Source organism: Marmota marmota, unplaced genomic scaffold (genome assembly GCF_001458135.2).
Source record: "Marmota marmota marmota unplaced genomic scaffold, marMar, whole genome shotgun sequence".
NCBI lineage: Eukaryota > Metazoa > Chordata > Mammalia > Rodentia > Sciuridae > Marmota > Marmota marmota.
In genome coordinates this window covers 24371134-24383594 of record NW_025999977.1, presented here as the reverse complement: position 1 = coordinate 24383594, position 12461 = coordinate 24371134, and the positions used below count along the sequence as shown (strand labels likewise).

The window sequence follows — 12461 nt, the reverse complement described above, 5'->3', positions numbered from 1 at the left end:
AGATGCCACGTGGCGGCTTAGGATGGATGCGCTTTATTAAGCTGTGCTTGGGTGTGGCGGCGGGCGGGTGCTAGAAGATGATACATGACTCAAGGCCTGAATAAACTGTTGAAAGAAGAATCCTGTGTCGTGTTTCCCTTGCCGGCGAGGGGTCGCGACAATAAAGCCATTTTTAAAAAGCCTGCCAATTAAACAATGACATGCTATTTATTATGGAAAAATAGCACATTCTAATTTCAGAAACATCAAAAATGTAAAAATATGTACATATTGAAATTAATGAATTTTGGTCTATATTCATTTGTTCCAATGTTGCACAGAAGATAGTATCTGATGTTTATGATTCTGTATTCAACAATATACCCTGAACTTATTCCACATCATTATCTAAGTTAGTTCCTTCTTTTTCTGGCTGAATAGTATTCCATGGCAGAGCAGTGAAGTCAGGGCTTTAACATGTATGTTGTAAGTCAGAAAGTGGAGAAGGAATAAATTGTTCTTTGGAAAAGACAGTGAATAAACTGTAGATAGTTAAAAGAAAAAAACACAATAATCCATATTTTGCCTCTTTTTCCTCTAAGAATTTTCTTATACTTTCAACTTTCTTTCAATTTTCTTATGCTTTCTTATACTTTCAACTTGGAAAGTATAAGAAAAATGCCATGAAGTCTGACATAGGAAAAAAAATAGTTAAATGATCTTAGACAATTTACAGGAGTCAATATCTCTTGAGTTTGGACAAATACAAACCACAGCCGTAAAACAAATAAACACCAAGTGACAGAAGCATTCTTGGGAATTTTTGTGAAATAATGAAGAAAAGAAGAGGGGGCTGAAGATGCTGCTAAAGATTTGTTATTTTTTTCTTTTCTTTCTAGTTCTGGGGATTGAACCCAGAGACACTTGACCACTGAGTTACATCCCAGCCCTTCTTATTTTTGATTTTGAGTCAGGGTCTTGCTAAATTGCCCAGGCTGGCCTCCAACCTGTGATCCTCCTGCCTCGGTGCCCCCAAGTTACTGAAATTATAGGCACATGCCACCGTTCCAGACAGGGCGAAAGAATTTTACAGGGGCTGGGGTTGTAGCTCAGTGGTGGAGTGCTCGCCTACCACTGGGTTCAATCCTCAGAGCCACATAAATATATAAATAAATAATAAAAGCTGTTTAAAAAATTTTACAAAGGTAGGAAATATAGATTATAGGAAATACAGGCTTGTAAGATTTCCCATCCTCCCAAAGGTTTAGAATACATATTAAACAGATGGTTTATTAACATTTAAAGAATATAAATGTCACATGTTTTATTTTTAATTTAAATAAAAGGAGGGGATCAGAAAGAGCCAGAACAGGCTTGCCATCAATGTCGTGCCCTACCTAGGCTGTGGGGAAAAGAACCAGGGAGACACCTACCTGCTGTGACCTCCATGGTGCTTCCCTTCGCCATTCTCTGTGCGACCCATTACGGAGGCGATGAGCATAATGTTGAATGGAATTGGATTCCAATCCTGTTTCTAGCAACATCTGGTGACCTTGCGCAATGTACTTCATTTTATTTTTCCTTTCCTAAAATAAGGAGATTGCATTTATTGATCTCTAAATTATTTTCTGTTAATGGCAATTTGATTATAACCTGATGGGCCCTGTGGGTTGGGTTGGGTTGGGTTGGGTTGCCATCTAATTCCAAACAGGCGGACACTTGGGACCTCGTGAAAGATGCAGAGCAGAACTACCAACTCAACCATCCCTGGACTCCTGACTCTAAGAAACATAATAGACACTGCTAGCTTTAGGCCGTGAGGATTTAGGGTAATTTATTTCATAGTAATAGAAGACTACAGTGCATACTTTTCTTTAAAAATTTTTCTTTTAGTTGTAGATGGACACAATACCTTTATTTTACTTATTTATTTTTATATGGTGCTGAGGATGGAACCTAGTGCCTCAGACATGTTAGACAAGTGCTCTGTCACTGAGCCACAATCCCAGTCCCTAAGGTGCATATTTGAAGGGACACTGACAAATCTAGTGTGTCCCAAGAAGGACAGCCAAGAATCACTAGGGTTTGAAACCCTGTGGTGTGTGGAATGCTCCTGAGGTGTTTTGTTGGAGCAGGCAGCTCTTATGAGGACTGGGTGCTATGTTCCAGCATCTTTCAGCTAATGACTGGGTGGGAGACCTTCTCTGTGACTCTAGCAAGCAAAATGCTGGTGGAAGTATGTTGGGATTCTCATTGAGGGGTCATTCTCTAAAAGTCATAACTGACCCACATGAGAAGGTATTAGCAGAACCAGCTGAGGCTTGATGATGCTGGTGGGAATCTTTCCTATGGAGACTCCTACATGAGAGGATTCTCCTTATGGACAGCCTAAGGCTGTAACTGGGTAAGGATTGGAGCTATACTCTCATCTTAAATGAATATAAAGAAATTGTTTTCTTACATTAAACCATGAACGCTTGGAGATGAGGCTCTCTTCTCTCTGCTGAAATGTTGAACAAAAGCAGATGTCAGCTTGGGGGGCCAAGGATTTGCACAAAGATGTTATTTACATCCACACCAGCCTCAAGAATTATCAGTGTACTTTCATAACCTCCTCTGGTCTGAGACCAACAGTGAGTAGGAGGCAGGGATGACTCGCCTGTCGTGGGACGAGGACACTGGGACTCAGAGCCATTGAGTGACTCATTCCCAATCACACAGGCAGGGACCGGGGACCTGGATCATACCCAAGTTCTAAGAAAACTACCACAGGAAAGGTGAACTGCAGGTAAATAGATCCTGCTGGGGGCGGGGGTCACCAGAAGAGTCTGGTAAACTTCAAAGCTAATCAGAGCAAACAAACCAGTGAGGCACAGACCGGTCTTGATGTGAATTCCTAGCTTCTGAACTGCAGGAACAAGTCCTTGATTGCTTGATTTGGAAATTGGATACTTGGACAGTTTCCTTTCCCGGAAAAGGAAAATTACTGACTAAGGAAGATGTGAGCCAGTGAGGAGGAAGCGTACTTTTCCCCAACTGTGGGCTATGAGAGGATCACCAGAAACTTGGGGTTTAAAACCTTACATTCCTGTGATAAGCTTAACCTTTTTCTCTTAAAAAGTTTGCCTACTGCCTACTGGGAAATTTCTTAGAAGGATTGGAGGGAAAGGAAAATTCTGGCTCGGTTCCTAGTTCTACCTCTCTGGAGAGCCAATGGCCTCATAAGAACAGGATGAGCACATCTTTTCCAAGACACTGTGTTCTGCAGGCCTAGGAAGCATGCAGTGGGGTGTGGGGAAGTAGAAGAGAAAAGGTCAAGAGCAGCCCCTCTTTTTAAATTAACTTTTGGCTCATACCTACACTTTTGGCTCTATCCAGACCTGGTCAGACACAAGCTCTATAGGCCTAGGTAGGCAAACACACTTGCTGTCTTCATTTTGAGTGACCAGTGGTCCCAGAGGACCTGAGATCAGGACTCCAGTGAGCCACGTTAAAGTGTCATTTCATTCTCAGAGTGGCATTTCTGTTTAAAACAATCAGTCCAGTACCACTGCATCAGGGTTTCCCCCCCCTCCCAGGGGCTCTACAGACATTCCTTCTGTCTGTGAGGAAAGAGTGACAGAGGTTTGGACCTGATGCTTCCCTCATCCATCTTTTGCTCTCAGTCTTGAGTGTTTCCTATTGGGAGGTAGCAATTCCTAATGTAGAAAACATGGGCTTGGGAGCTAGCTAGAACACCTTGAATCTGTTTCCATCACTTATAAGCTGTGAGATCATGGGTATGTTATGTCTCCTCTGAGTCTCAGTTTCCATGATTATGAAACAGAATACTACTACTGCTGACTTTATGAGATTCTTGCAAGAATTGAATGAAATCATGTATGTTTTACTTAACGCGGGTCTTGGCTATGTTACTTGCACAAAAATATATTAGTTCTTTTGTCCCAAACTTATTCTGTTCCTAGATTCTGCCAGAGTCTCCAATTATGTCAAGTTACCTGGGCATTTTCACTTGGGGGAGTGAATTTACCAAATGTACTCTTCTTCTTATAGAATTGTACCTCTAGGTACAATTCTTCCTATGTGTTGTATCCCCAGGGATGAGAAAAATATATACTGAATAATCCACCAAACTGTTTTATCTGGATTGCTTGGGTCTAAGGGCATGCACATAAAAGATAATGACCACTTCAAGGAGCAACTTCTGCAGTGAGGATCAGGATAAAATGTGTGACTAGAGGATTTATGAGTTGTTCTTTGATTATGGAGCAAGGCACAGGCTAACTGGCTAACACAGGGCCAAAGCTGAGACTCTGAAAAAAGACTAACCATCAGCAAATTTGTAGAGTCTGTGAGCATTCTTCCTGACCCCTAGTTTCCTTTTTTTTTTTTTTTTTCTTTTTAGCAACCAGTAAATCCCTGCATTAGATTGCTGTTGCTGCTGTAACATATTATCACAACATAGGAGGTTTAAAACAACACAACAAAAAACAAAAAACAAAACAAAACAAAAAAACACCCAATTCTTTCAAATTGGGGTACAGAAGTTCAAAATCAGGATTATATTTCCCCAAGGGCTCTCAGAATGAACCTTTCCTTGCTTCTTCACACTTCGGGTTGGATATCAGCACTTTTGACTTCTTGACCTGTGGACTCATCACCAATCTCTGCCTGCTTCTTCAAACACCTTCTCCTCTGTGTAGGTATCAATCTCTCTCTCTCTCTCTGCTTTACACTTATAAGAATATCTGGCATTAAATATAGGAGCTGCACCAATAATCCAGGACAATTTCCTCATTCAAGATCTTTAACTTAATTTTATCTGCAAAGATCCCTCTTCCCAGTAAAGTAGCAGTCATAAATCCAGGGATTAATTTCCAGAGATTCAGATGTGGACACGTTTGTGGGGGGCCACCATGCAATCTACTAAAGCTAGAATTTTATTTTTTTAAAATATTAATATTTCCAGAAAGAAAGGAGAAAGATAGTGGGATAGAAAAAAATTGTTTCCATATTCAAATTTTTCAAATTAAAAAAAAATGTTAAAAAATAAATTGGCTAAAAACTTTCAAAATTTTAAGAAAGGTATTGACCCCTATATTCAAGAGACTCAGTGAAGTCCAAATAGGAAAACTCAAAGAAGTTCCTTCTGAGATGCAGCATAAGCAAAGCACTGAAACCAGAGACAAAGAAAAATCTTGAAAAGGACCAGAAGAATTTGTACATAGCATATAAAGGGACAACAATTCTAATGACTGAATTCCTCATCAGAAATGATGAAGGTCACAGTGCAGTGAAGGAACATTTTAAAAGTTTAAAAAAACATTATCAGTCCAAGAATTCTCTGTCCAGCAAAAATATACTTTAGGAATGAAGGTAAAATGAAGATAGTGTCAGATGCAGGAAAATTGATATAATTTATCACCTGCAGCTCTGATTAAAAAAGCAAAACAAGGGCTGGGATTGTAGCTCAGGGGTAGAGCACTTGCCTAGCATGTGTGAGGCACTGGGTTCGATTCTCAGTACCACATGTAAATAAATAAAATAAAGGTCCATCAACAACTAAAAAAAAAATTTGGAAAAAAAAAAAGCAAAACAAAACAAAACAAAAAGACCTAAAGGAATTATTTCCGGTAAAGGGGAAATGATACCAGAGGGAACTTAGGAGTTTAGCAATGAAGAGTAACATAAAGGGTAAAAATCTAAATATAAAAGACAAATTTTCTCTTGTGAAGTTCTTTAAAACACACAGGACAGGGCTGGGGTTGTGGCTCAGTTGCAGAGCACTTGCCTTGCATATGTGAAGCACTGGGTTCGATCCTCAGCACCACATTAAAAAAAAAAATAAACAAAATAAAGTTATTGTGTCCATCTACAACTAAAAATATTTTTAAAATTTTTTGAAAACCGCACATGACAGTTAAAAAACAAACTTAAAATATTGTCTTGAGATGTTTCCAAGGCACATAAATATAACATACACATAAAGCAACCAAAACATAAGGGGAGAAGAAAGGGACCTCCATAAGTCTGTGGTTTCCACATTCTACTTGAAGTGGTAAAACATTCCCTAAACATAAATTGTAAAATTCAAATGATGTGCTATAATAACTAGAGCAACTACTAAAATGCTATACAAAAAGATATATTCAAAACCATAAGAGATAAACTAAAATGGGTTCTATAAAAAAGTTTTTAATAATGTCAAAAAGTCAAGAAAGAGGAAAAAGAAGAATAAAAAAACAGAAAGAACCACCATGAAACAAATTATAAACCTAACTTTCAAACTTACCAGCAATTATATTAAATGTAAATAATCTAAATAAAATACTTTAAAGATGAAGATTGCCAAACTGGAGAATGAATATGTACACACATTCATATCCTTCCAAGATTCAATTAAATGTCATCTACAAAAAAAACTTACACAAAATATACTAAGGATGGACTAAAGAAAAAGGATGGAAATAGACATACCTTGTCAACACAAATGAAAACCAAGCTAGAGTTCCAATATTAACATCAGACAAATTAGATGTTAATGTAAGTAAAATTATCAGGCATAAAGATACAAGAGTCAATTTGCCAAGAAGTCATAACAATGCTAAATGTATACGCACCTGACAACAGAGTTTCAAAATACATAAAGCAAAACCTGATAAAACTGCTAGAAGAAATGGACATGATTGTAGCTGCAAACCTCAAAGCTCCCTTTTTAATAATTAATAGACAAGTGGAAAGAATATATCAGCAAGGATATAGAAGACCTGAATATTATCAACCAACTAGGTTTAATTTCCCATATATTATTAATTTCCCATATAAATTATTCCATCCAGTAACAAGAAACTATACAGTATTTTTAAGTGCTCTTGGAACCATTACCAAGATGGTCTATATCCCAGATCTTAAAACAATTCTTAATTTAAATTTACATTTAATTTACATTCAAGATAATTGAAATAATACAAAATATGTTCTATGACCATAATGTAATTAAACTAGAAATAACAGAAATATATGTGGAAAATTTCCCCAAACTTGAAAATCTAAATAATACTTATAAATAATCCTTGGATCAAAGAGAAAATATCAAGGGAAAGAAAATATTTTAGAACTAAATGAAAATTCTGCAGCTAAAGTAATGTTTAGAGGAAAATTTTAAGCACTGTTAAGTTAGAAAATAGGAATAGAAAAAAATCTAGACTGATATCCCTCATGAATATAGATACATAAATCTTCAATAAAATATTATCAAATTGATTACAGCAATATGTGAAAATAAGAATACATTACCAAATGGAACTTACTCTGGGAAGTTAAGGCTAATTTGATATTTTAAAAATCAGTCAATGTAATTCACCATATTAATGATCTAAAGAAAAAAATGTTTGTATCATTGATTCATAAAAAGCATTCAACAAATTTCAACATCTTTTCATGACAAATACTTTTTAAGTGTAGTTAATGCACCATGTAATATTTGGAAACATAATTTTATCAAAAATTGTTTATCTGAAACTCAAATTTAATACGGTGGCCTATATATTACCTGGCAATCCTATGGGGCACAGTCTGATTTTTTAGATTTAATACAATAATCAAAATCCCAGCAAGATTTTATTTTTTGAGTTTGGCAAGCTGGTTCCAAAATATATATGAAAACCAAATTTAGTTATTTTGAATAACCAAAATAATTTTTAAAGGAAGAACAGTTATAGGGCTCAATGCTAACCAATTTGAAAACTCAATCTAAAGCTAAGTAATCAAAAAAGTATGGTCTTGGTGAAACTAGAGACATATAAATAATAGAACAACATAGAGTCTAGAAAGAGATACACATAAATATGACTGATTGACTATTATTATTACTATTTTTGCAGTACTGGGAATTGAACTCAGGAGTGTAATACCCAATCTTTATTTATATATGTGTATATATAATATTTTATATATATTATATATTTTTAATATATTATATATTTTTATATAATAATATATATATAATATATATTATGACAGCAGAATGCATTACAATTCATATTACTTGTATAGAGCACAATTTTTCATATCTCTGGTTGTCTACAAAGTATATTCACACCAATTTGTGCCTTCATACAAGTACTTTGGATAATGATGTTCATCACATTCCACCAACATTTCTAACCCCTTGCCCCCTCCCTTCCCCTCCCACCCCTCTGCCCTATCTAGAGTTGTCTATTCCTCCCATGCTCCCCCTCCCTACCCCACTATGAATCAGCCACTTTATATCAGAGAAAACTTTTGGTATTTGGTTTCTTGGGATTGGCTAACTTCACTTAGCATTATCTTCTCTAACTCCATCCATTTACCTGCAAATGCCGGGATTTTATTCTCTTTTATTGCCGAGTAATATTCTATTGTATATATATGCCACATTTTTTTTTATCCATTCATCTACCAAAGAGCATCTGGTTGGTTCCACAGTTTAGCTATTGTGAATTATGCTGCTATAAATTTTAATGTGACTGTGGCCCTGTAGTATGCTGTTTTTAAGTCCTTTGACTGCTCAGTCTTTTTTATTTTTTATTTTGAGATAGGGTCTTGCTAAGTTGCCCAGGCTTCTCTTGCCCAGGAGATCTTTCTTTCTCAGCCTCCCAAGGAACTGGAATTACAAGCATATGCCTCTTCACCTGGCAAAGAGAAACTAATTTTTTTTTTGGTACTGGGGATTGAACTCAGGGATACTTTACCATTGAGCTACAATGCCAGCCCTTTTTATTTTCTATTTTGATACAGTGTCAACTAAGTTGCTTAGGGACTCAGTAAGTTGCAAAGGCTGGTCTTAAACTTACCATCCTCCTGCCTCAGCCTCCTGAGTCCCTGGGATTACAGGTGTGCACCACTGCACCTGGAAAGAGCATTTAATTTTTAATAAAGGTATGAAAGTTATTACATGGATAAAGGACAGCTTATTCAACAAAGGAAAAGTTGGATATATATATATATATCTCCCCTAAAAATGAGACTTGACTTGTATATTAGAATACGATTTATAAAAAAAAATTAACCTAAAAATGAATTTAGATCTAAAAGTAAAGCAAAAACCCATAAAATGTTTATTTAAGAACTAGGAAAATGGCCAGGTGTGGTGGTGCACACATGTAATTCCAGTGGCTCTGGAAGCAAAGGCAGGAGGATCCCAAGTTCAAAGTCAACTTCAGCAATTTAGTAAGGCTCTAAGCAACTTAGCGAGACCTTGTCTCTAAAAATGGGTTGGGGATGTGACTCAGTGGTTGAGTGCCCCTGGGTTCAATCCCCAGCAACAATAACAACAACAAAATAAACAAATTAGGAAAATGATTGTGACCATAAGTTTTGCAAAGAATTCTTATCACACAAAGCCAATTTGTAAAAGAAAAAATATAGGTAAATTAGACTTAAAATTAAAAACATTTTTCTTCAAAAGACATTGCTAAAAGAACGTAAAGACAAGCTGAAATACGGATGAAGTTTTAGCAAATCGTATATCCAACAAAGAACATGTATCTAGAATATGTATATAACTTTCAAAACTCAATGATAAGAAAACAACCACACAATTTTAAAAATAGGCAAAATATTTGGATAAACATTTCACCCAAGAAGTTATGCAGATGGCAGAAAAACACATGAAAAGAGCCTCGAAATCACCAGCTATGTGAGAAATGAAAATTAAAACCACAATAAGGTGTAGCTGTATACCTCTTAGATGACTAAAAACACCACCACTAACACCATCACACAAAAATACCAAGTGTGGGTGAGGATGCAGAAAAACTAGAACTTTCATACCTTGCCAGTAGGACTTCAAAATGGTAAAGGCTCTGAAGACAGTTTGTTACTTTCCTATATAGTTTAACATATTCTCACCATACAACCCAGTGATCTCATCTTAGATATTCACCCCACAGAAAAGAAAACATGCTCAACACAAAAGTTTGTCCATGGATGTTTATAGCAGCTTTATTTATAATCACTAAAATCTGGAAATGTCCTAAATGCCCCTCAGTGAATGCATGGTTAAGTAAAGTGTGCATTCATTCAGTGAGTCATGACTTCACAATAAAAAGGAACAGATTATTGATACACGCAACAATACAGATGAAGCTCAAAGACATTTTCACTGAATGAAACCAGTCTTAAAAGTTACATACTGGGGGCTGGGGTTGTGGTTTAAAGGTACATGTCTTAGAATCAAATAAATATGGTAATATTATTTCAATGGGCTGTTTCAATGATTAAAATAGTTGTTAAATGCTAATGCTTGGTACATTGTTCTCAAACAATAGTTGTTAGCTATTATCATTGTGTTATTAATATTACCATTATTATTTTAATAAATGAATAATGGAATTTGCAATAAATTGTAAGATGTTTCTCCCAGCCCACCACTCATTTGCATACTGTACCTATTTTGCTGAATTTTCAAGCTCTGGCACATGTAGACAGAGAGAAGAATGAGAGAAACATTTATCACCTCTCAATTCTTGTTAGAGAAAAACCGCGCTGACATGCTAAGTGATGTGGCAGCAGGGTCACATCTTGCATTGGCATGCACACTGGTTCTCACAAGGTAAGTGGGTGGGGAGGGAACTTGAATGAATTGATAGGTATGTCAATCCTGTGCAGAAGGACAGGGACAGAAGGCTAGGTCCAGCAAGGACATGGACCTGAGCCACAGTTCTGTCTGCTGCTGCCAACCATGGCACTTTAAGCATGTGGCTCAATGTCCTTTGAGTTTCTCTTCTCTGTGAGACAGAGATAAATACTTACTACTCAACAGCCTGATGAGGAAGATACATAAATTAGGGTTTCCTTTGGGCTAGATGGCTATAAAACTCAACCACAGCTGCATGGGGAACCTGGCAAGTCACATTTATTTGTTTCCTTCTATTTGTATTTATATTATCATTTAAGTTCCTTGGATTTCCTATGCAGTCCTTTATCTTTACTGCCCAAAGGAGCAATATATAAGGGGGTACCCAGACCCAGTCTTGGGGTCATTCTTAGTGGGATGTGGGGCCCAAAGAAACACAAAAGGTTGTATTCTCTCACCCACAAACCCCATTATCCAGGAACCACCTTGGGGAAAAGGATTTGCTGTCAGTGTTGGTGATAAAAGGATTAAAAATGAAACTTTCCAGAGGGAGGGCATTTCCTGAGAACTCCTTGTGCCAGGTCTTGTACCTACCATGATCAATACCCCTTGTTATTCTGTAAGGGGTTGCTATCACTCCATTACATTTGAATAAATCAAGGCCCATTGGGAGGTGAGTAATTTGTCCAGGATGCTAGAGCGAAGTTCCTAAGCATCCAAACCGATTCCTCCCACCCAAGGTGTTACCCTAAAGGGACAGACCAGCCATCAGATTGCCCAGGTGACAGCTAAGCACAAGCTAAGGATTCTTTCTTCCTTTCATTCTTTTATCCAACATCAGGGAACATCATGGTTTCTTCCATGAATTCTTCCTCACTAGTCCAACAACTGTCTATTGGGAGCCTGGCATGTGCTGTAGGCATTAAGAATACCCCCAAGGAATCTGACACACGGTCTCTGATTCAGGGGTTTGCAGAGTAGCTGTATATTGTATATTAGCCCATTTTCTGTCACTGATGGCCTTCTCACTAACGAATCCCAAGATGGTGGAAGCCAACCCATGGCAAGAGACAGAGCACATGGTCTTTCTGTTACTTCTTGTAAAGTCACCAGTATTCAGTTGGGGGCTCCTTATCCAATCCTGATCAATTCCCAAAGGTCCAACCTTTAAACGCCATAAGTGGATTTAACATCTGCCCTCTTACCCTCTTAATAGCTCACAATGGGGTTTAACTCTAACAGGAGTTACAGAGGAGACAAACCAATATGGGAAAGGCTATGGTGGGCCCAGGTTTCACGGGCCCTGAAGCTTAACCACTTTGAAGAGCTCTCTGTGGGAGAAGGAATATAAAAATGAGGAAGACAAAATTAGGAACAGTGAGCTCTGGGTACAGCTCAGTGGCAGAGTGTATGCTTAGCATGAGCAAGGGCCTGGGTTCCATCTCCAGGGAAGGGGAAGGAGAAGAAGAAGAGGAGGAGGAAGAAGGAAGGAGGAAGAAGAGAAGGAGAAGGATGGGAAGGGAGGAGATAAAGGAGATAGAGGAGAGGCAGAAGAGGAAGAGGAAGAAGAGGAGGAGGAGAAAACAAAACAGCAATAACAAAAAACAAAAACAAACTAGAGACAGGGCCTTGGAGGGGGTACAAGATGGTGAGGACCCTAAAATCAAACTTATCAGTGCTGTTGCAGTTTTTTTTTTTTTTTTTTTTTTTTTTTTTAGGGGGAAACAAACAATTATACCAGCAATGACAAAAATGTATTCAGGGCTGCTGGGGGAACAGAGGAGCCTTCTGGAAGACACATCCCCACACTGAGACCCAGAGGTTGGGGAAGGGAGTCCTGGCAAAAGGAAAAGACAGGTGCAGG

At 37.5% G+C, this 12461-nt stretch overlaps 1 protein-coding gene across 3 annotated transcripts in view; it reads right to left on the bottom strand.

The window, feature by feature from the left end:
* Positions 1–2942, bottom strand: part of Srbd1 (S1 RNA binding domain 1) — a 250085-nt gene extending 247143 nt beyond the window's left edge. Inside the window, exons 1-3 of one of the 3 annotated variants that reach the window (XM_048804452.1) lie at positions 2858–2942; positions 2441–2482; positions 1413–1565 (exon numbers count right to left, since the gene is read on the bottom strand). In XM_048804452.1, coding sequence (XP_048660409.1) covers positions 1413–1550 — 138 coding nt within the window. In that variant the 5' untranslated portion in view covers positions 1551–1565; positions 2441–2482; positions 2858–2942. The remainder of the gene's footprint in view (positions 1–1412; positions 1566–2440; positions 2483–2857) is intronic. The other 2 variants (XM_048804449.1, XM_048804450.1) reach the window with 2 other exon arrangements.
* Positions 2943–12461: the final 9519 nt, after the last annotated feature.